The 25,786-nt window shown below is 41.4% G+C and overlaps 1 protein-coding gene across 3 annotated transcripts in view; it reads left to right on the top strand.

Moving 5' to 3' along the window:
• PTPRN2 (protein tyrosine phosphatase receptor type N2) overlaps nt 1-25,786 on the top strand; it is a 1,080,816-nt gene that overhangs the window by 503,598 nt on the left and 551,432 nt on the right. For all 3 annotated transcript variants that reach the window (XM_050942222.1, XM_050942220.1, XM_050942221.1), the window contains one exon: nt 7,349-7,428. In XM_050942222.1, the coding sequence (XP_050798179.1) occupies nt 7,349-7,428 (80 nt within the window). The remainder of the gene's footprint in view (nt 1-7,348; nt 7,429-25,786) is intronic.

Raw genomic sequence — 25,786 nt, 5'->3', positions numbered from 1 at the left:
GACCAAACACAACACACCTCTGGCTTTGTTTTGCTCTATCAATCAAGTGTTATGCAGACGTTCCATATCATGAAAATGCCACCATTAGATGTTTGCGCTCTCTCTCTAATGTAAGTATCTGTGTTTAGATATTGATGCATTTCATATGTTATGTGTTTGTGGAAGTGCATGAGTCTTAATTTTTCAGCTCATTTATGATGCCATGGAGAAAAGGAGATTTCCATGCGGTGCTGAAGATGGGTCTAAGCTTGAAATTTCTAAACACAGCAGACACAGAAATGTATAAACATTGCAAGTAATTAGTTCAAGCCTGCCAAACGTTCCCTAAAACAATTACCTTCACTGCTATAAAATTTAGTTTGCACTGTTCTCTGGAGTGTTACTAATTGTTTTTCTTAACCCCAAAAGATTAAAGATCTTTTAAATGAACACACAGGGCTATACTGTTTCGAATTTCAAATGTGAGTTGTATTAAGACCAGCTTTGTATTATGAACAAGGTTGATAAGAGAATATTTTATGTGGTAATTATCCCCTGCTCCCCCTAACATCCCCCAGTCTCAAGAAAAATGTTTCCTCGTTCTTTAAAAATGTGGTCCAGCTTCAAATTCATTTCTGTCTGGCATCAGCTCCATGTCTTGTCAATAAGAATAAACATAGCCATTTTGGCACTTGTTTCTCAAATCCTTTTCCACTAGGGGGTATGATAGACTGTAACTGTGTTTCACAGCAAACCTATATGATACTGTGGTACTAAGGAGTATACACATAAGGGAGAAGAACAGGCATGCAAAGCTCGATACATAATTTATACAGATTTAAGTCCTGTCATTCATAAATATAATTGTAACCTAAGGCTTGAAAGTGATATGGACATTGCCATATTGATTATACTGCAGCTCTGTTTTTTCAGTCAGTTCATTTGTTGACAGGCAAAATGCAACAAAAATGTTGCTGGTCTGTAAAACAATTAATGGAAGGAAATACTTATATATTAACACAAGACAGATTGTTAACTTCCTCAGCATGTTGAAAGATGCACCTTCTAACCCTCAGATGGATAATATAAACCTGGTGGGGAGGGGTATGTGTGAGTAGCATTAAATCAGCAATCAACCTTCAAATCATTTCAGTGCAAACACTGTAATTACTTCATCTATAGTAAACAGAATAGAAAACAATAGCACATAAGGGTGACAATTTGCAATAGGCTTTGAATGTCTTTGTTAAAAAAAACTAATATGGCTGAAGGAAACATTACTAAAATAAAAAAAAAAGCAGTTGTTTTGACAGCCAACAGAGGGGGTAATTAGTCTGTACGTTTCAAGTAATATATTTAGCAGATCATTGAAACAGACATTACATTTTGCACAGGGAGGATTTCCTGCTTATTGCCCTAGAAGCCAGATTTGCCTACCTTTGCTGAAAATTTTTTAGCAGAAGTAGTATCAGAAGTGTTATGTCTGATTACAGTAATTTAGACGGAATGCATTTTAAGAGCCAACTTCTGCTCCCATATTTAAGTCAAGAGAGTTTACTCCCGATTTGCATTGATGTAAATGAGAGCAGAATCCAGTTCAAAGAGGTATTAAAACAATCTTCGGTGCAGTGCTGTATTTTTAGATGAAATGTGCTGCCTCCTGACATTTTTAATTTCTCTTTTAGCTGAAGAAATACCACATTGCTTGTTCTGATCTTTCAAGCTGGATATTGTGCCTTATATTTATGATCTGTTTCATCTGCACAGCTCAGTGTGAATGCTAGTGTGATGTAATCTGCCACAAAAGGAGGGATTCCTTTACTAAGTGGCAGAATCATCAGTGATTTGTGGGAACAGTTTGTTTGCAGTCCATCAGGTCATAAACAATAGTGTTCACTTCAGTGAGCTTCAGTATTTAGAGTGATGTAAAGACAATTGTCATTCATATTAGCTAGGCTTCAGTGTACTTGGCAGCATCAAGAACAAGCAATTAATCCATCTTGATCCCTGCTAACTAATTCCAAGTTCTTTTTCACAGTGTCGTAGGTGCATTTTGTGTACCTTCCACCCTTTTCAAAGACTGCAACTCCCATTAAAGCTCTCTTAAAAATATTTATCAGTCAAATATTATTATATTTTGGTGTAACACACCCCTCCTACATATAATGAACAATGCAGGATTCCCAGGAGGACAAGCATTCTTATTGAAATGTTTGTTTATTGAGTGCTTTTTGCCAGAAAACCCCCATGAGAAAAGTCTTTATTTTATGAGCTCCTGAAGCTGTAAAACCATTCCCAATACACCTAGCAGTAAATGCAATTTTGTCCAATGAGCTCAAGTGTTTTTTTAACCAAAATTAATACCAATGGCCATCATTTCTGAGCGGGACTGAAATGTATAATATACATTTCTGAGGGGTACTGAAAAGAATCTCTGTGTTATCCATGTACAGTAAATATGCCTAAAAAAGTTGTGTGTTTTTATCCTACAGTAAATCTTTTTACAGATTTGTCATCATCGGATCGATGGATTACCAAGAAATCTTTTTACAGTATATTCAAGAATTAAAAACTGTAGAATAACAACATAGTATCTCACATCATAATGGATTATTGAGGATCTTGAAAAGCTTTGATTTCCTCTTCCCTTTGTGGGAAGAGGAGTTCACCAATATCTTCTCAGTCCACTGAGATTTTTCCCACCCCAACTGTTTTTCATCTTTATTCCCTGCACTTTCTCAGAAGCCCTCCGGGGCAGTGACAGTGCTTTCAGCAGAGGAAAGATTACTCTCTCTTTCCTACCCTAGATTGTGTCATGTTCTTGAGTTAGACAGATGGAGTCACTAGAGAGTAACATGACATGCTCCTTCCTACCCAAGGTCATGAGCATCCTGCCTCTATGAAATTCCCAAAGCATTCTGAATTAGGATCTTGGGCTGCAAGCTTTTGTTCAATTCATGGCAGTACATTGCAATGTTACTGGATTACCTACCAGGCTGGTTCCAGATGTGTAGGGTGTAGGGATCCATTTTAGGCTCTGAATAGCTCAAGACGATAGAAAGAAATCTTAATCAGAAGTACACCAATGCTGCCATACTCCCTGACCCCACTTTTACCTTACTAGTCCCAACTGTGCTACTAACTCACTCTGTGACCCTGGCAAGGTACTGAGGCTGTTTTTGACTCATCTGGGGTTAATATCTCCTCTGAGTGTAATCCAGACATCCAGATCCTTGGATACAATTGTGGAATGGCTAGTGAAGCTTGGGGAGGGGATGCCAAACTGGCTATCATGCTTCCCTGATCCTGGACTGGCTCTATCCTAGGTTGGTCCCACATTGTTTTATAGTTATGATCAGTTTCATCTGCACAGCTCACTGAATGCTAGTGTGATGTAATCTGCCACAAAGAAGGGCTGTCTTCAGTAACTGGCAGAATCATCAGCTTCAGCCCTGTGCCTTAGAGCAGCAGATGGTGGGACACAGCTTAGGAGCATACCCATTACTACTAAGGGCGTCCCTACAGTGGGTGATTCTCTTGGGCTAACTACCTCAGCTTCATGGCCAGAATCTGCCATGACCTGAATGTTAGCAACGCACTTTAAGAACCTCAGATGAAATGCAAGTGCATACATGTGTTAAGTATTATAATATAGAAAATACTATTTAAATGCTGCTGACAAAACATATAGACACATCATTTATTAAAATAAACTTCTTTGATATTGGTGACTGGGCATCTGAGTTGTCATTTTAGCAATAGACCTTTCTTTTTTTTTCTGAAACGTATTTGAAGAAAAATTGATTGATTGCTGTCAATCTTCATTGGCTCAGAATAGAATGTGCACACTGGATGTGATGTGAGTAAAGGAGATGGCAGCTAGTGTTCATTGTGCCTACAGCTAGTCCAGGATCAGAATTATTAGAGCAGAGGGGTAATTCTAATAACTATCTTATTTAATGGTTATGTAATAGTTTGCTGACTACCAGGAACTGAAATTTCCTAGCCTTGGTTCTGGCTTCTAGCTTCTGGTTTTCTAAGTAGCTTTGAAAACTATTTATAATATTAGATGTATATTTCCAAAAGTGTAATAGAACAACTAGCGTTTTGACTGAGTTTTTATAGGCTTCCTTGGTTTCTTTAACGAGAGGGCTCAGATAATGCAATGATAGACAACGTGGACTGTCCAGTGTGGACTGCTCACAAACAGCCTCCAGCAGGTACATCACTCCCAGCTATGTCTCTCTCTGTGTGTGCTGCAGCCAACCAGCCACACCTTGGCTCTTACTAGCCTTAAATATCACCACAGGGTGACCTTGATACATTCCCAGTCTCAGATTTTCCGCCATTATGTCCTGTAATGCCCAGTCCTCTCCTAGACAGTGCAAACATGTTAAGTCCATTATTCTTTTAAGGGAATAATGTGCACACAACTTGTTACCCCAAATGGAGTTGCCCAGACACTTCAACCTGAACACACTGGATTAGATACAACAATAAAACAAGTTTATTAACTACAAAAAGAGAGATTTTAATTGAGTACAAGTAATGAGGCATGAAAGTTAGAAATGGTTACAAGAAAAATAAATATAAAATGCTTACTGGTGCCCAACTGAACAAACTACATTAGATTCTAAGCAAAGGTCTTACCACATGCTTTCAGCAGTCTTTAGGTCAGGACCTGTCCAACAGAGTCCAGTGGCTGCTTCCTTTGTCTCTTCAGGTACAATGCATGTGATGGGCAGGGAGAGAGACAATGGGGTGTTTGTCCCTTCTTTTTATAGTTCTGTCCCCACCCCCACCCCACCCTGTGAGGAGGATTTCCTGCTGGGAGCAAGGTGACAAGCAGTCGGTGTGGAAGGAAATTCCATGCTGTTTCTTTGCTAAGATATAGATTTTTCCCCCTTTCTCCTTTCTTGACAGAGAATGGCCACTTAGCAGATAATGGTGCATCAGCCTTGCTTACACCTGGCTGAGGCTTCAGCTTATCCTTTGTCTCCAAGGAACTGGTTTGGCCATTCCCCAGACTTAGCTAGAAAACATACTTTTAGTCGTGATTTCAGTTTATGTTTATAACTTCACATATAACACTGCTACATGCCTTTTGTTATGATATTACTGATCAACAAATTATGAGTTTTTAAATGATACCTCACACAGCAGACTTTGTACAAACATATTACACTAGTGTGTTGAGTGTGAGCACAGAGGTATATTCTGTCACAACCAAGTAGATCAAATATGATGTACTGTCTGGGTTAACTTTTATCATGGTGCTAAGTTTCATAGCTATTCAGCCTTGCACTGAGCTGTACTAAAACAGCACACAATTACTTCCAAAGCATTCTATTACCTGGTGAATTTTTTAAAAGGGAACTGTCAGTCTATTTGAAAATTTATACAATCTGATCTTTATTCACTCTTTATAATAATTGTGACAAAGTTCCTCCTCTGCCTTGGTGGGTCCTGCGCTTATTGGCAGATTTGCTCACCTCAGTGATCTTCCCCACAGTCTGGGTCAACTCCTCCTGTGTCTGATCAGGAGTTGGGACGTTTGGGGGGAACCTGGGCCCGCCCTCTACTCCGGGTTCCAGCCCAGGGCCCTGTAGATTGCAGCTGTCTATAGTGCCTCCTGTAACAGCTGCAAGACAGCTACAGTTCCCTGGGCTACTTCTCCATGGCCTCCTCCAAACACCTTCTTTAACCTCACCACAGGACCTTCCTCCTGGTGTATGATAACGCTTGTACTCCTTAGTCCTCCAGCAGCAAACCCTCTCACTCAGCTCCTTGCACCTCTTGCTCCAAGCTCCTCACACGCACTTCCTCTCCTCTGGCTCCCCACTCCCCGCCTGACTGGAGTGAGCTCCTTTTTAAACCCAGGTGCCCTGATTAGCCTGCCTTGATTGGCTGCAGGTGTTCTAATCAGCCTGTCTGCCTTAATTGGTTCTAGCAGGTTCCTGATTACTCTAGTGCAGCTCCTGGTCTGGTCACTCAGGGAACAGAAAATTACTCATCCAGTGCCCAGTATATTTACCCTCTACCAGACTCCTGTACCCCACTGGTTTGGGTCTGTCACATAATCTACAAAGCCAGTAACTGAAATCTGTTTTCATTCTAATTTTATCCCTTTCACCATACATGCACAGACGTTTGGTATTATTGGGGTGCTTCTGAGTATGGAACTATTGATGTTGATTTACTTTTCTTCAAAAAATGCACTGAGGTATTTGTTTTGGCAAACACTACGCATATGATTTTACCATTCGTTATCATGCTGATCAGTACTGTGCTTTGTAAGCTGCTCATAGATTCATAGACTTTTAAGGCTAGGAAGGGCCATGGTGGTCAGTTAGTCTGACCTTGTACGTAACACAGGCCATCAAGAGCGGTGCCAGGGTTTTTGGCGCCCTAGGCGGAGGTCCTTCCGTGCTCCCGGTCTTTGGGGCACTTCAGCGGTGGGCCCCGGGGCGAGTGAAGGACCCACCGCCAATTGCCGCCGAGGGCCGCAAAATGCTGCCCTCCCAAATCCTGGTGCCCTAGGCGACCGCCTAGATTGCCTAAATGGAAGCGCCGGCCCTGCAGGCCATAGAGTTTCATGAAATGGTTACTGCAGCAGGCTCATAACTGTAGTTGAGCTAGAGCAGATATTTTTAGAGCTATCCAATCTTGACTTAAAGATGTCAAGTGATGGAGAATCCAACAGATCCCTAGAAAAGTGGTGTAGTACTTGCATTGTTTAAAACAATTGCATCATCTTCTAGTCTGAATTTGTCTAGCTTCAGCTTTTAGCAGTTGGATGTCACTATACCTTTGGCAGATTAAAGAGCCCTCTACTATCAGAAATCTTTTCCTTATGAAGGTAATAGTAGACTCAGATCAAATCATCTCTTCACCTTTTCTTTGTTGAGCTTCTTTTGTCTCTCACTATAAGGCAGATTTTCCAGACATCCATTGGTTTTAATGGGGCTACTTTTGACATGAGCTACTTTTAGCTAAGGATGGCAGAATCAGAAAGAACATCTGATTTAATCCTGGATTCTGAGTGCCATTGATGCTCTGTGTGGTGTTTGGGCAAATCACTTGTTTTCTGTGCCTTAATTTGCCCATCTCTGTAACAAATACAGTACCTTTATAGTGGGTGTCATGAGGCTTAATTAATATCAGACATATGATACATTAAAACAAAATACATATAAAGGTTTACATGGATGTTGCAAATGTGTATAATGAACTAAAAGGAAAAGAAATAAATGATGCCTTAATAGTGTTTCCTTAAACTTATCTTTTTTTTTTAAGTCTTGTTTTTGATAAGAAGTGTTATGTTGTATTTCTTTGTTACAAATCTCATATATTTAAAATCTTTTTGTAGCATACTGGGACCAGCTGTGACCTTCAAAATGCACTCAAATGTCCAAAATATTACAACTGCAGATGTTGCCAAAGCAGCAGGTAAGAATCCCACACCCCTGAACCATGCCCATCCACCATTCAGTTTAGAAAACAGCACCACCACCACCAACAAAAGGAAGGAGCATTCTCACAGGAAGATTGAAATTTAATGAAGGAGACAGTTGAGGGGCTAGTGGCACATATGGGAAATTGAAGTGTAACACTCTGAGTCAATTAAAACTGCCTGAGACTTCATTGTTTGCAGAGGAACTGGATTAAACAGAGGGATGCAGTCGTGGCCTAGCATAGTGAAAAAGGTCTCAGTCTCAGAGAAAAATAGAGACTAGATTTTGAAAATGAAAAATTGACACCTGTGACATATAAAGAATATGGTTGTAGGGGTTAACAGGAGCAACACTTTTGAGCATGCAAGATAATTCTATAAGTAAATGGCTTGGTAACTGACACAATATATGACACAATTGTCCTTAAAATTAGACAGATTTGTGTATCTTTTATTTCCTCTTTTCAGTTTTAAGGTTAGAAGAAATCTAATGGAAAATAATTATAAATAGGATAATATTTCTCTCTATATGAAACAACACTGTAGTCCACAAGTATTGTAAGTGTAATAATAAGTTACTTATTTGGTCTTTATATAGAAATTACATTTGGGAATCATGTTCCTGTATATTCTAGCTCTCTGCAAATTATATTGAAGGTTTACAACTGTGTCACCTATGGGTTTATTCTTTTCATACCAGCTTGTAACTCACATTAACATTAACATCAAGAGGAGAATAGACCTCCTAAGATTGCATTAGTATAGTAAATTCATTGTTGTGCTGCTGAATGAAGACCACACAGATGCATATTAGTACCATATGTTTCCTTATACATTTATCCTACTGGATCCCATCAGATACTAAAATATTCATTTTATATGATCCTGAAGCATGTTGAGTGCAGCATTTCATTATTACAAGAGCATCTTCCTGTGATATTATGCAAATATTTGTCTCAGACATCCTGGCTAATGTACTGTCTTGCTTTTGAACATACGGTATCAGTACACATTAAAGTATTGCGAGGAGTGCAAATGGTATAAAAGCATGAAGTGTATCTATTTATTTTTCCATGGAGTTAAGGTTACTGGACTCCATCAATAAAAGCAAAGCATTAAAAATATAGGAAATCTTTAACTGAATGGATTTTAAAACACCATCTTTCATGTGCTGCATTTCAATAAGTGTACTCAATTAAAAAAAATAACATAGCAACCTGAAGTCATATCCTATTGCATTTCTATATTCAATAAGTCATATTTTTCAAGTGTGAAATCACAATTGTCATAATATACTATTTTTTTAAATATACTAAACCAAATGGTTTCCAGAGAACCTTCAATCCACATTAATGCATTTATTTTATTTTTAGAAAAACACATTTTGATTTCTTATTCATACTTATGTGAGTGTTATGATTGAAATACTGGAGCTGATCTTCCACTGTCTTATACTTGGGTGAAGTGAGTGCAAAACAGATGTAAAATGCCATCATTTTGATTTTATATGGTTTTATACACCCTCTGGACTCACTTTGATTACGCAAAGTGAAAGGCAGTAGAGCATCAGACCTATTATGTATGAGAGAAGAAGTGATTTCTAACGTTTTAATGCACAGAGCTCTAGTGTGTGAGGCTGCTGTAAAACCAGCTGTGCATATATAGTGCTAATATAATGGTGTGGGACACTCAACATTATGGTAATAGAAGGGATGATGTGAAAATAGCTGTATATATGTAGTCCCAGCATTACAGTAACAAGAGAGTTGATCTGAAACTGGCACACATGTATATCTGGGTATTACTGTAAAGAGATATCAAAATGAAATCATTTGTGTATGTTTAAACATAGCATGATGGTGAGGGGACAGTGAAGGACAATTCTGCTGAATGTAAATAGTCCAAGCATTATGGTAAGGGGAAACTGATGTTAAACTAGATGGTAGTACATAGGCTAGATCAGGGGTAGGCAACCTATGGCACCAGTGCCGAAGGCGGCATGCAAGCTGATTTTCAGTGGCACTCACACTGCCTGGGTCCTGGCCACCGTCCGGAGGGCTCTGCGTTTTAATTTAATTTTAAATGAAGCTTCTTAAATATTTTAAAAACCTTATTTACTTTGCATACAATAATAGTTTAGTTATATATTATAGACTTATAGAAAGAGACCTTCTAAAAACATTCAAATGTATTACTGCACGCGAAACCTTAAATTAGAGTGCATAAATTAAGACTCGGCTCACCACTTCTGAAAGGTTGCCGACCCCGGGCTAGATATTTGAGTATTTGGCTAGCTTATGTGAAAATTGTGTGTGTGTGTGTGTGTGTACACACATACCTGCTACTATGGTAAGGAGGAGCTCTATCTTATGGGCACTGTGCTACTTGTGTACAGGGCCGCCCAGAGGATTCAGGGCACCTGGGGTCTTCGGCGGCGGGTGGCCCCCCCTGCTTCGGCGGTAATTCGGCCGCGGGGGATCCTTCTGCTCCGGGACCCGCCACCGAATTACTGCCGAAGATCTGGCAGTTCAGCAGCGGGTCCCGCTTCGGCAGTAATTTGGCGGCGGGGTGTCCTTCTGCCCCGGGGTGGAAGAACCCCCCGCCGGAGTGGAAGAAGCTCCGGGAGCCTGAGCCCCACTAGAGTTTTCCAGGGCTCCCAGAGCTAGTGAAGGATCCCGCTCCAGGGGCCCCGAAAAACTCTGGTGGGGGCTCCTGTGGGGCCTGAGGCAAATTGCCCCACTTGCCCCCCTCCGGGCGGCCCTGCTTGTGTAGCTATTGTGAAATCCAATATGCAAACTATTCCTGTCTGTGTAAAAGTTCACTCTCTCACTTATTCTGTACTGGAGACATTATTAAGATATATGAATATAACAAGTTTGATGTTCTGTGTTTTCCCAATATTAAAATACAGTGACCTAAAGAAATGCTGTAAAACCAGTGCAAATGTGGGAAAAATGAATTCTTCATAAAATGCTTCTAAACTTATTTAATGATTCTCTTATTATTATTTGAAATTTACAGCTCTCTTTCTGATGATCCTCCCTCCTTCCCTGCACCTGCCCCCCCGCAGTCAAGGAGGTGCAGGCCCTTCCAAGTTTGGGAGTGTTCCTTATAGCTGTGCTTTGTGAAGTGCATAATCACTTAAGAAAGTGAGCTGTAAGGCTCTTGACCAAGAATTGTTTCCCATTCTTACCTATTCTGCAAAAAATACATGCAGAACTTATTCTCCATCAAAAATAATCAAATCAATTATATTCCTGTTATAAAATATACTGTACAACAATAATTTGGCTAAAATATCACAGCAGAAATTGAAATGATTGTAATATTGATTATGTTTTAAAAAATGCATCTCATGTCTTAGATTTTGGAATCTACAAGTGATGTGAAAACGTAAAGCTCTAGACATCAAAACTTTGGCAACATTCAATTTATCATCAAATGTGCTTGATAGCAAACATTGCATCAGATCCTTTTGCCATGGTAGCTGAATATACGTACTAAAATTATCAGTTGTAAAACAGTGAACAATGTTGACATTCAAAACACATCGTTTTTAGAATTAAAAGTTTTAGAATTAATCACATTCAGATGAATAAGGCAGTTCTCACTGTTTTAGGCTGTTCGCTGACTCAGGCAGAGTCAACATTGCATTGGTTTACACTTGGTCCACAATGTCGTCACCATGAGGACTAGAAACATATCATATTTAAATCCTTGGGTTATGGAGCATCATTTTATTCACAAATAGGTTTACAAATACTTTACTGTGTAAAAATTAAATCATATTTGCTAAACCACAGACACTATTAGGATGTATAAACATGGAAAAGGCCCTTCCCCGCAATGTTCTAAAACTTGAGAAATCTTACAGCTCCAGGGAAAATTTCAGAAGACAGGTAGTTCAGATTCTCTTCTGCACTAAATATGCTTAGAATAGAGGATGTTGGGGGGGGGGGGGCGGGCACCATTACAGAGTAAGTTTGTTTCCCTGATTCTCATGGGGCATTTGTGCCAACCCCTGTCCACTGGCATAAATTAAAGCAATTTACGGGATGCGCTTATTTATGCCTGTTCCCAACTGCATCACAGTGCGAGGTGGCAGTTTGTGTAGGGGCTGCTTATTCCCCTTGATGCTAGCTGATATCTTCCTTGTGCTGATGAGTTCACAGCTAGCCTGCTACTGCTGGATTCTGATGCTTTGCTCAACCAGACTACTGCAAAGTGGCCAGAACAAGATGAGAGAATCTGGGCCAGGTAATTTAATGTCAAAATTTTCAAAAAATAGGAACCTAAAGTTAGGCTCTTAAATCCATACATAGGCTCTAAATCAGTGGCCTGATTTCCAAAAGTTCTAAGCACCTAGAAGTTCACATTGAAGTGTAATGATTGCTGCTGGGTCCTCAGTCTGTTTTAAAAACCAATCCATTGGTTTAGTTGCCTAGATAAAAATTTAAGGCAGAGCTTTGCAAAGCCATTTGAGATTTAGACACTCCGTCCCCATTACAATGACTAGACATTCAAATCCCCTAAACCACTTCGAAAATATCTGCATTGGAGTCCAACTTTAGGCAGATATTTAAGACACTCTTGATATAATGCTTCTAATGTTTAACAAATTCAACAAAATCACTTAAAACTTCAACAGAAATTCAATCTGGATCCTTTTCATCAGGTGGCAGTCTGGGAAGATAACATTTTGGGTTTTTTAAATAAATTCTAGGGAATAAGTCTCCACTTGAAATGCATTTTTCAATGACATCTTAATTATGGAGTTACAACTGGTTCATCAATAATATAGCTATAATGTTTGGATCAAATGTTTTTTAAAAATTTGCAACAAAGGTCTCTATTCACATTCAGTATAATTGAAATGTTTAATCATTCTGACTTAATTTTAGCAACTCTTCTCAGAGCCTAAAGAATTAGAGATGATTTTTTATGTGCTTCAGTATTCTCCAGCACTCATTTTACCTATGAAATGTGGTCATCTTTATGGGCTAAAAAGGTTTTTTTCCATATTACTGCATAATGTATATAAATACATATTACATCATAATGTAAATATTCATAATACTTTTCATTCATAGCTCTTTAAGTGCTGTAAAGTGGGTAAGTATTAAGTCCCTAATTTACAAATTGACAAACAGAGGCAGAGAGAAAAAATGACTCTCCAAAGGTGAGGCAGTAAATTAGTCCGTGGGAAAGCAAGGGCTGCCTGACTTTCCAATTCTCTAAACTCTTCAGTAGATCAAACTGCATCCAAGCTTATAGGTTTTCCTTATGTTTTGTGCTTGTCTTCACTGTTGTCAGCAGTATGATTATTGCATTAATTCTACTGTTATTTATTATTTTTATGAAAAGTGTCCCAGGTGGCTTACAGAAAAAATGAGAGATTCATTTCCTGCTCAGGAGATCTTACCATCTTATATGTGGCATGTCGAGTTGAGAGTGAAAGAGTAGGGAGAACAAGGGATGATTATGTAGTTATTCAGTTTAGATCTGTGCTTATAGGGATTGCTCAATTAAAAACATATTTTAAAATGCTAATGGCTATTATCTACTCACTTCTTCTATGCTGCAGCATAATCTCAAGGAGGGATTTGAATGAGAACAGGCTAATGATTTACTTGAAATCTCACTTATTCTGATGCATCCAGAGAACTCTGCCTTTATCCCACAGATTATATCAGCTCTTGACTAAATACTATCTGAACTTTGTGCGATACATTTTTTAGAGACCATTTTTTGGTAATCTATTAAAGGTTCTTCCATGATACATTTCTTTGAACTCACTGTAATCCAGGAATTAATTATCCAATCCATTGCTTCCATTTCTGAAGCTGTGAAAATGTTACTAATATTGGTTGTTGAATTCTTTGGGTAATGGTAATATATTTCTCCTTTTTTGTGGTGAGTGTCTCTGGAGGAGATACAAGTCATATATAATGAGAAGCAGTCTATGAGGAAGATTATTCTCCATGAAGTCTTTCATCTTATCAGATGGGCTCTAGCCAGTCCTACTTGTCTTCTTGATTTCTCCCTCTGGTTTTTGCATGATCTTGGCAGCTGTCTACACCCATCTGTGCGGGTTCTTTCCTTCTCTTGCCTCCACAAGTTTAAAGACTAATTTTTTTTGGCAGTATTTCTGTTTTTTAGATGAAACTCCTCTCTTTTGGGTCTTGTAGCTCATGTGATCAGATGGAGATTGCCTGTTGTGGAAGAACATGACAAAGAGTATGCCTGTTCTCTTGGTTATTTGAAATTCAATTTTGTAGTGAACTGATTGCCACCTTGTCAGAAGCTTGGAAACCAGTTGCCATGATCAGCTGTATAACAGTACTGAGTGCTATAATATCTGTAGCAGTAGTTCAACCTTTCCGGACTATTGTATCCCTTTCAGGAGTCTGATTTCTTGTGTGTACCCCTAAGTTTCACCTCACTTAAAAATTACCTGCTGACAAAAATCAGACAAAAATGCAAAAGTGTCACAGCACACTGTTACTAAAAATTGCTTACATTCTTATTTTTACCGGATAATTATAAAATCAATTTGAATATAAATATTGTGCTTACATTTCCATATGTAGCATACAGAATAGTATAAATAAGTCTGTATGAAATTTTAGTTTGTACAGACTTTGCTAGTGGTTTTTATGTAGCCTGTTGTAAAACTAGGCAAATATCTAGATGAGTTGATGTACCCTCTGCAAGACCTCTAAGTACCGCCAGGAACACACATATCCCTGGTTGAGAACTATTTATCTATGGACTGGAAAGCTATGAGATGTTCCTAACCTTAAATCAGTTTAGAACAGAAGAATTTATAACCAAAGTATAATTGTTTTAAGGACTTCATTAGTTCTCAACCAAGTGGTGCAGAAAGATTTCCTACTATTGTCATTAATATTTAAAAATTGCTTTTAATTATTTAAATAATCAGTCATTTAGTAGAACAAGCCAAAGCAGTTATGAGAGTCATATCTGGTAAATTCTAATTTTTAAAAATTCACTTACCCTATGTATTGCATATTATTTGCTCTAATGTTGGAAGAGAAACCAAAACCCATAAACTTATGGACCATCATCTGTGTACTTTGGGAATCGGGGGGTCAGGGCATTCAGCACCTCCTCACAGGTGCAAGCACTGTTCTTAGATATAAAGAACTTTCCTTTTAGTGATGAATATTCACAAAGGCCTTGATCCTGCAAAGACTCATGCATGGGCTTAATTTTATACGCTATGAGTAGTCCCAGTAAAGTCAATGCTGTTCTTTGCAGGCTTGAATCTAAGTGATAACGTGAGGTAAAATTGTCCAGGCTTGTTCTAAATGCAAAGGTGATATTTTCTGACAAGTTTGATCAAAATCCCTCAAGCCATTTTTGACCTTGTGAAGATGGGGGGAAAAAAGTACACATTTCACATGTTAAAAGAATTAATGCCACATTTTTTTCTTGCACTGATGCAACAACTGACATTTGAAATGTAAAAGGCTGATCCTCAGCTGGTGTAAGTTGGTGTAGCTTCACTGATGTCAATTGCTGAAAATGTCCAAAACTATTTTTAAAATTTGGTTTCATTCTGAAGTTCTAAAGGATTGTAATAATTACTTTTGAGGATGCTCAGGAGACATCTGTTTTTTTTTAGCAAAGCCTAATTTGGCCTTGTTCAGACGTCCCATGTGGCATCACAATATCAATTCTCCCTGTTTAACTTCACCAAGCAATTGGTAGGGAAGTGGGCTTCTGGAGCCTGGTTGTTGCTTAACCAGTTTTCATGTGTGTGATTGTAAATGGGTGATTGTCATGGGGTTCACTCACTGCTAATGGCCCCTCCTCCTGGCAGTCCTGGGGGATTAGCTGCAGCCAGCTGTCACGTCTTCTCCTTGCGGTGTCTCTCCCGTTGTCATCTCGCTCTGAAGACCCCTCTCACTTCATGAACTGCAGCTTCCACTTCATGACTCAGTCTTCCAGCTAGGTCACAAGACATGTTCCCCACTTCTGGGGTTTCAAAGTCCTCAGATAGTCTTCTGCTCACTACCCCACTGGTGCCATTTAGTCAGTGGCTAGTAGGGGGATCTGGGCCTGCCCTCTACTCAGGGTCCCAGCTCAGGGACCCTGTCATCAACAGCCGATGTTTGACTTACCCCATACTTGCTGCTTTTTGCCCCGACCCTTGCCTACCTTCCTGGCTCTCCCCCTTTTCTGGGCTTGGCATGCCCCACTCCCTTCTCCCAGGGAGTGACTGTAGGCTAATTGCCTCTAGCACTAGACACACCTCCCTTCTCACATGGAGTGTCTGAGGACTGCTTCCTTCCTGCCTCTTCAGTTGCCAACTTCCTGGCTTATAGGTCCCACCTCTTCCTGCCCAGCTGAGCCTGTTCCAATCAATTCTCTGCTCCTTAGCTCCTCCTCCAGGTGCAGTTTGGGCAGTTAATTGGCCTGCTTTATCTTCTAACTCTTCCAGAACTTGTGTGGGGTGAACACCCCATCACAGTGATTGAAACATATTTGTCTTCATATTGTGGTAGTGCTTCTGGCCCCACTCAAGGATCAGGGATCCTGTATGCTAGGTATAGTAAGAACTAGGTTGACCAGATGTCCCGATTTTATAGGGACAGTCCTGATATTCAGGTCTTTTTCTTATATAGGCACCTATTATCCCCCACCCCCGTCCCAATTTTTCACACTTGCTATTCGGTCACTTTAGTATGAACACAGGACAAAAAGTCCCAAAGATTTTGCAAACTAAGCTATAGTTTTCCAGAAGCTTCTGTCTTAATATGGCACATCATGTTAACTCTGCCAAGCTGCTGCTACTGTGTTTCATGGTGTGTATCTTATAAAGAGGCATCTAATAAACAATTTTCCCAGAAAAACAGGAACATAAAGTACTACACATGTGCAGCATGGCTGAGTTAACCTTGATGTTGGGCCATTAATATTTGCATTTCCTGACACCTTTTATTTTAACTCTATAACTTGAATGTTGCCTTCATAGATTTCTTTACATTTATTATGCAGTACATTAGAGATCTGATCCAAATGGCACAATGTGCATTAAAGTATTGTGTACGCTTAAACAAGGTAATGTGGAAAGATAGATTAAAAGGAGATAGAATAAGAAATATAATAAGAAAAAAGACATTTAACAATGAAACTTGTATCTAAAAAAGGGAGCGATAGTCTCAAATTCATGTGCCTTACCTACTGAACAATCAACCTGTCTTTTGGAGCTCTATAAATAAAGAGGAATTAAAAAACAAAAAACTACTAAACTCAGAGGTGATAGCATTGTATGCTGATTTTTGTTAGGAAAGCAAAGTACAGTTTTTCCACTCACCGGGCAGATTGATTATAGATCTTCAGAGGTTGGAACATGGAAAACAAAAAATAATAATTTTAGACTGTACATAAAAACAAGTACTAAGCACTTTGTGGAGCATAAAGATAGATTACTTCAGCTGTTACAAGGAGAAAATCTTCTTTACCTAGGGATAACCAAAGACCCTGTCTTTACAATATAAAAAATGTGTGATTTGTAATCTTGTCTTCATAAAAAACAGCCTCCATATCCACCAAATAATAAAAACCCTTAGTGGCAGCATTGCTACTGCATAGCTTCATGAAAAATGGCCCTGTTATTTAGAGTACAAGAGAAAACAAAAAAATCACTTACACTGACGTGTTAGAATCAGACCATCAGCCTCTTTTCTTGAGAAAAAATAATAGTATGAAAATGCACTTTCCAGGCTTGATGATAATGTGTAAGGGCAGATGAACTGAATGTGGTCAAAATGTTTGTTCTCTTGCTTCCTGTATTGGTGGAACATGTATGATGTCTTAGGGAGGTGACGCACACAAGGGCTTTGAAGGAAGGGGCTAGTGGTTCTTTGAGTAGTATCTCTGTGGATTCTCCATTGTAGGTGAGCTTGTGTCCCTTTGCTGCTGATTGGAGAATTTCTGTAGCAGTATCCATTAGGTCCACACATGTGCTATCCCTCTCCATACCCCGCCATGAGGCTAACCAGTGCACGTGACCTAAGCCCCCGTCAGTTCCGGAGCCATTAGCAGTCTGTTTGCAATACTTAGCTTTAACATTTTTATTACTTAGTCTCTTCAGTTGTAGTTGTAGCCTCTTTCTTCTTTTATTTCTCTTTTTAAAAACCCAACCCTTTATTTTCCCCCTTTTTGTCGGGGATTCCTGCCCCCCCAAGGAGTATCTCAGTTCATCAGGCTTCAAGAAGTGCCTTTCCTACAAAAACACCATCCCTGTAGCAGCCAAACACTCTGGTTGCATAGGTTGCATCATATTCCAAAGAAGTGTGCTCTGTGCTTAGACCTAGGTCTCAAAAGGACAGGGAGTTGAGACAGAAGATCATCTTCATGGAGGCAGCTCTACAGCCTTCCCTGGATCCTCACTAGGAGTCACCCAGAAGACATGAGTCTTCCGCACATCCCTCAACATCCAAAGACCATGGGCAAAATAAATCAGCAGAGAACCCCTCTCGTAAGTCATCAAAAAAGAGAGTGATGAGTCCAAAGTGTGAGCCCCGAGCTAGCCACAGAAGATCTCTGGCACACTCGGTATCTTCAGTACTGTCATCACCGAGATGCTTCAAGTCCGGTTCCCATGGCTCATAAAGATCTGATGCAGCAGGTACCATTGATGTGCCTAAGGACCTGATGGGCACAGGCACCAAGCCAATGGGCAAAGATGGGAGTGGAGAGCACTCCAGTAAGAAGGTGCTACCAATACTCATTGTAGCTTCAGTACTGTCATCTGGGCTCAAGAAGCAGTGAGAGACAAAAAGGCATCCTTTAAAAAGTTAAGTTAAATCTTAGTGAGGAAAACAGAAAGGAGCATAAAATCTGGCAAATGAAGTGTAAAAATATAATTAGGAAGGCAAAAAAAAAAAGAATTTGAAGAACAGCTAGCCAGAGACTCAAAAAGCAACAGTAAAAAAAAAAAAACCTGTAAGTACATCGGAAGCAGAATGTCTGCTAAACAACCAGTGGGGCCATTGGATGACTGAGATGCTAAAGGAGCAGTCAAGGACGATAAGGCCATTGGGGAGAAACTGAGTGATTTCTTTGCATCGATCTTCATGGCTAAGGATGTGAGTGAAATTCCCAAACCTCAGCCATTCTTTTTAGATGACAAATCTGAGGAACTGTCCCAGATTGAGATGTTAGAGGAGGTTTTGGAACAAAATGATAAACTAAACAGTAATAAGTCACCAGGACCAGATGGTATTCATCCAAGAGTTCTGAAGGAACTCAAATATGAAATTGCAGCACTACTAACTACTAGCTGTAGTTTGTAACCTATCATTTAAGTCAGCTTTCTGTACTAAATGGCTGGAGGATAGCTAATATGCTGCCAAATATTTTTAAAGGGCTCCAGAGGTGATCCTGGCAATTACAGGCCAATAAGCCTGATTTAATTACCAGGCAAACTGGTTGAAACAATAGTAAAGAAGAAAATGGTCAGACACATAGATGAACATAATTTGCTGGGGAAGAGTCAACATGGTTTTTATAAAGGGAAATCATGCCTCAATCTACTAGAATTCTTTGACGGGGTCAACAAGCATGTGGACAAGGGGGATCCATGGATTGGTAACTACCAGTAGTTAAAAGGTAGGAAACAGAGGGTAGGAGTAAATGATCAGTTTTCAGAATGGAAAGTGGTAAAGAGTGGTGTCCGCAAGGGGTTTGTACTGGGACCAGTCCTATTCAGCACATTCATAAATGAACTGGAAAAAAGGGTAAACAGTGAGGTGGCAAAATTTGCAGGTGATATAAAACTACTTAAGATAGTCTGCTTGGGACTTAACTGCATGGGACTTAACTGCAAAGAGCTACAAAAGGGTCTCTCAAAACTGGGTGACTGGGCCACAAAATGGCAAATTAAATTCAATGTTGGTAAATACAAAGTAATGCACATTGGAAAACATAGTCCCAACTATACTTATAAAATGATGGGGTCTAAATTAACTGTTACCACTCAAGAAAGAGATCTTGGAGTCAGGGACGGCTTTAGACTGATTCCCCCGAATTGGGCCCTGAGCCTAAGAGGGCCCCGTGCCTGAGAGGGCCTTGCGTCCTAAAGAAAATCTCCTAACTTAGACACCTTTTTAATTTTTACTCACCCAGCGGCGCTTCGGGTCTTCAGTGACAGATCCTTCAGTGCCGAAGACTTGAAGCGAGTGAAGGACCCGCTGTCGAAGTGCCACTGAAGACCGGGACCACTGCCGGGTGCGTCATCCCTGCCTGGGCCCCGCTGAAACTATTCGAATCGGGTCCCACACTTCTTAAAGCTGGCCCTGCGTTGGAGTTATGGTAGATAGTTCTCTGAAAACATCCACTCAATATGCAGTGGCAGTCAAAAAAAAGCAAACGGATTGTTAGGAATTATTGAGAAAGGAATAGATAACACAACCGAAAATATCATATTGCCTCTGTATAAATCCATGATAAGCCCACATCTTGAATACTGCATGCAGATGTGGTCGCCCCATCTCAGTAGAGATATATTGGAAATGGGAAAGGTTCAGAAAAGGGCAACATAACTGATTAGGAGAAATTAATAAGACGGGGAGTTTTCAGCTTGGAAAAAGATGATTAAAGGTGGGATATGATAGAAGTCTATAAAATCATGACTGGGAGTGGAGAAAGTAAATAAGGAAGTGTTATTCACTCCTTCTCATAACACAAGAACTAGGGGTCACCAAATAAAATTAATAGGCAGCAGGTTTAAAACAAAACAAAAAAAGGAAATATTTTTTCCACACAATCCACAGGTTTACTTGCCAGAGGATATTGTGAAGGCCAAACTACAACAGGTTTCAAAAAAGAACTAGGTAGTTCATGGAGGATAGTTCCATCATGATGGGCAGGGATGGTGTCCCTAGCCTCTGTTTACTAGAAGCTGGAAACGGGCAACAGGGGATGGATGCCTTGATGATTACCTGTTCTGTTCATTCCCTCTGGGGCACCTGGCATTGGCCACTGTTGGAAGAAAGGATACTGGGCTAGATGGACGTTTGGTCTAACCAGGTATAGCCATTCTTATGTCATCAGTGCCCCGTTCAGCACTGGAGCAATGTGTGCATGTGAGATCCGCAATTCCCTCTGTACTACCAGTGGCACCCAGTCAGTTAGCACTGCTGGAATTCTGGGACTCAAGAGGCCCCAGAGTATCTGATATACTAGAGTCTCTTCATCTTAGCACTGGGGACTTTGGTACTGAGTCCTTTCTAAGTGCGGTAGACTTCTCTGGTACCCTGCCATGCTCCTCCTCTTTCTAGTGGAAAATCAGACAGTGAGCCTGAGGAGATTGTTTCCCACTACTCCCTCCATGCTTCCTATGGTACTTGCTATCAAGAGGCTCCTTGGGTTTACCCTCAGTTGGCCCCACCCCACCCTCCGCACAGTATGGCCAGCTTTGGGTGCCACGACTGAGCTCTATTCCACTGCCCCAGTGGCCATAGTGGGATCTGTGGGCAACATATTGCCTCCACACTTCTTGGGCTTCCAGCCTCACCTCTTAGCCCCCAAGACATTATCCCTCAGCTGCGGCATCCAGAACCTCCAGAAGAGATTGGGGGGGGGGGGGGACAGGAGGGCAGGCTTGAAGAAGAGGTCACTCGAAGGACAAACATCTCTTCCTCTTCACCAGATGAAGTAATCATGCACCCACCACCATTCCTAGCTGGTGACTTTCAGCTTTTCCAGGACTTGGCAAAAAGAGTTGCCGACACCACTGCAGATACCCGTGGAGGAAGTCTAGGATGCTCATCACAAACTCCTTGACATCCTGCACTCTTCCTCGTCCTCCAGAATAGCTCTCCCCATCAATGATGCTCTCCTGGACCATGTAAAAATTTTATGGCAGACACCAGCTCCGGTGACGGCTGCTTGTAAGTGGGCTGATAAGTATCATGTCCTAGCTAGGGAAACGAATTTTCTTTCCCACCCCATCCAACTCTGTCGTCATAGACGTGGTAAATTCCTGGGGGCCCCAGCACCAAATGAGATCCACTTTCTATGACAGGGACTGGAAATGCTTGGACCTGTACAGGAGGAAAGCCTACTTCTTGGCCACACTGTAGTTTCAAATACCAAATTATTAAGCCTTAACGGTGAAGTATGACTTTGTCAGACATTCAAAACTCAGCAGCTTTACTGATCAGCTCCCAGGGTCCGTGCGACCAGTTCTGAGCTATCATCCAGGAAGGACAGCTAGTAGCCAAAACAATGTTCTAGTCAGCCCTTAATGCAGCCGATACAGCATCCCAGTCCATCTCCACAGTGGTAGCTATGCGAGATGCATAACAGTTACACCTTTCCAGGCTCCCTAAAGAAGTGCAGATAATTGTTGAAGACCTTCCCTTTGAAGGCACTAAGCTGTTTTCAGAGAAGACTGACCTGTCCCTCCATACTCCCAAAGATTCCAGGGCCACTCTCTGCTCATTAGAGATCTATATGCCTGGACAAAAGAGAAAATTTAGTCCACAGCCATAATAAAAATCACGTACCTCTCGATCCTGACTAAATGCTTTTACGAACTTTGTCGTGGAAAAATGACCACCACCCAGTTGAGTTGATCAGACAGCCTGAGGCTCCTTTACTGATTAATCAGAGAATACATGCATATGCATGGAGAGACGACAGGTCCTCTAGCAAGAGGTAAGTCGCTCTGCTCTACAGCAGTGATACCTGGGTTTATAAAGCCAGAGACCGCACATTACCATATGAACTTATACATCCGAGGATACCATATTTGGTTATTAAAATGACATCTTTTAACCATCTGTTAAAAAACAACTACTATTAATATACCGGTTATGAGCTAATTTGCAAGCCTGCTCTTTGTTACTTCCCCTTTTTACGGGTTTTTGTAATTGTCAGGACTTTGACACCTGGTTTCCACCTACTTGCGGTTTCAGCAGCTGTGTTCTGAAGCAAATTTTGAGGAACTTGGGTCCAAAAATACCTATTGGTGTACCTTTGGTCAAATGATCATGAGTTATATTTTACGCCCACACAAGCAACTTAATAAACCATAATAAACTAAAAGCTGTTATAACTTAACAGATTTTCTGGTTCCCCTTCATCCAATTCTAGTTCCTCTTTTTGGGGCCCTGACCACATTTTTTTGCCTCAGCGTGCCCTTTGTACAGAAAAACAAGTTTAGCAGGAGTTAAAACTCTTGCTTCTAGCTAAGGGCCTACTCTTACTTTATTCTCAGAAAAAAGCCTGGGGCCTTGGGTAAGGTGGGGTCGGGGGGGGGGTTTCCCTATCAACTTCAAAAGAAAGAAATCTAAGTTCTCTAGGTGCAAATCATCAGGTTCACAACCCTCCATGTCACAATTGTCCACCTCCAAACATCAATTTTGATGTGTTAGTCCATGTTCTGCAGCTCCTGGGAACATATAACATTAGACTGTCTTGGAAATGGTTCACACCAGGTATTCCGTCCACGTCACCTCCCTCCCCACAACACCCTTCCCCATCCTCTTCAGCGACCCTTCTCACAAGAGTTTACTATGACAAGAAAGAGATCGCCTCCTCCAATTAGGAGCCATAGAACCAGTTCCTCAACATCTATGATGCAAAGGTTTGTGTTCTTGCTATTTCCTAATACCCAAGAGGAAGGGAGCACTCAACAAGTTTGTCAAAGCTAAAGAATTAAAGATGGTCACTCTGGCAATGATCATTCCAGCATTGGAACAGGGAGACTGGTTATTGGCCCTCCACCTTCAGGACATGTATTTCCATAATCCTACAGTCCCAGAGAAAATACCTCAGACTTACTCTGGGACAAGACCACTACCAGTATAGAGTACTCCCCTTCAGGCTATCATTGGCTGCAAGGATATTCTCCAAAGTCCTGTCAGTAGTGGCTGCTCATCTTCACCCCCAGGGGTCATGACCTATCCCAGCCTGGACAATTGCCTCCTCAGAGCCCATTCCTTCAATAAGGCTCACCAGGTAACCAAATCCATTACAGACTGGTTCACAGAACTGAGCCTACAGATCAATGCCCAGAAATCAACCCTTATCCCAGCACAGGGCCAGGAATTCATGGGGGCCAACCTCAACCCGTTACAGGCCAAAGCTCTCCTACCGCAGCATGGTTCTTCTCCCTGCTCATGCTCGCAGACATAGTACAAACCCACCCTCAAATATCAGCCAGACACTTCTGCCAACTCTTGGGATATATGCAGCTGGCACAGCCGCAGTACTTCATGCCAGGTTTCACATGCAGTGCCTCTAGATGTGGTTCAGCTCGGTCTATAGACCAAACAGACAGACTAGACAAATCACTGTCTCTGCCCACTAAGATCAGGAACTCCCTGGAATAATGGAAAAATCCAGCAGATGTTTGCAAAGGGATCCCCTTTTTGCAAACTTCCCTGTCAATACTTATCACCGATGCATCACTGAAAGGATGGGGCACGCATCTAAATGACCTTATGATACAATGTAAGTGATCGTCCACAGAGACGTCTCTCCATGTCAACCTCCTCGAGCTCAGGGCAGTCAGGAATTCCTGCACCCATTTCTTCCAGCTGATCAAAGGAAAACACACGAGAATCCTAACAGATAACATAGCATGTAGTATTACATAAATCGTCAGGAAGGAGCCAGGTTGCCCTCTGTGCAGAAGCACTAAAGTTATGCAACTGGTGCCTCTCCCACAAAATCCATACTATCCGCAGCCTACTGTCAGGGCACACAGCTCAATAGTGGACAGTCTCGGTTGCAAGTTCCCACACAACCATGCACAGATGACTCATGCCTCTTGATACTGAGGGGAGGCACAATCTAAAGGTGAGGACATGTGACTGCCCCACATGTCTCCTCTGCCCAGCAACTTCTCTGACCTCTGCGCAGTCCGGCACTGCCTCACTCTCCCAGCTCCACTGAGCTACCTGCGGGTGGGGCAGGGGCTCTGTCCTTCTCCCACTGTGCCCACGTTCGGCTGCTCTTCCTGGCAGCTGGGCCCGGGTGGGGAGTAGGAGGGAGCTGCTTCTCACATGGCTGAAGCTGGCCGCTATGGGTTGCTGCTCTTGGCAGCGTGACAGCTGCCTGAGAGAGAGCCTGGCTGGGGAGATGGTGGCCCACCCCCGTGCTCCCTGTCCGGGCCTGGCTGCCGGGAACAGGAGCTGAGAGAGCCAGAGCCCTTCGTCCATCCCAGTAATTTCCAGCTTGCTTGGCCCCTGTCCCTGACAGCCAGGCGGGGAGCAGAGGAGGCAGGGCAGGCCACTACCTCTCCAGCCAGGCTCTCTCTCAGGCAGCCACCACACTGCACAGAGCAGAGGCCCAGAGCAGTTGGTGTGAAAAGTGGCTGGTCCCGCCCCTTCTGCTCCCTGCCCAGGCCCAGCTGCCAGGGACAGGGGTTGAGCATGCTGGGGCAGGAGCAGTGGGAGGAGGATAGAGCCCCTCTCCTTCCCTCCTGGCAGACCAAACGGTAATGGGTGGGGAGCACTTGACCTCACCTGTCCCCCCGTGCATCACCTATGACTGGAGAGATCACACCGTGATGTTCTGTAGGAGTGCAAGTTCAAAAAGAGAAAATGCCAGGCCCATGATAGTAATGTAGGGGAATTATTTGAGAGCTTTTGCAGAGTTTTGACAGATATAAAAGAAAGTATGTTGGCCATATTCTGCCTCAGCGAATGCAGTTGTATGGGTATTCCTGATGGATATTTTGACCATATGTTTTTAGTTTTGCCTTCATTTTTAGCATTTCTCACTGGAGTATCAGCTCTCATATGGACTGACCACAGCTTCCACTGATGCTGCTACCTAATAGTCTGCAACCCTTATAGGGAATACAAAGCAGGTGATCATGAATTGTTTTTCTGCACACTGTCTTTAGTGTAGGAAATTTTTTCCTGAGATTTATGAACTTTTAGTTATTACATGCATCTGACGAAGTGGGCATTCACCCACGAAAGCGTATGCTCCAATGTATCTGATAGTCTTTAAGGTGCCACCAGACTCTTTGTTGCTTTTTACAGATCCAGACTGACACGGCTACCCCTCTGATATCTCAGTTATCTGGTCTAACATGTAGGATAAGCCTCAGTAAGGGTTATAGGCCACTGAGAATGATTTACTTGGAGATAATTTTTTCCATTTTCCAGCAGTCTGACAAACAATTGTTTGTAGAATGCAGAGATTAAAGGACATGGTAGTAACCTGCCAACAACTTAATCTCTTAGATAGTTATTTGTTCTTTAAGTTGCACACCAAATCTGTGTTCTTTGGAAAATATTTTCTGTTTGGGGGCATATATTTAAGCCTTGTAGTGGCTAGAAGTCAGAAGACATGGATTAT

This window comes from Gopherus flavomarginatus, chromosome 2 (genome assembly GCF_025201925.1).
Source record: "Gopherus flavomarginatus isolate rGopFla2 chromosome 2, rGopFla2.mat.asm, whole genome shotgun sequence".
In the NCBI taxonomy this organism is placed as follows: Eukaryota; Metazoa; Chordata; order Testudines; family Testudinidae; genus Gopherus; species Gopherus flavomarginatus.
The sequence above is the reverse complement of the archived record's forward strand: the minus strand, read 5'-3'. Positions and strand labels throughout refer to the sequence as shown.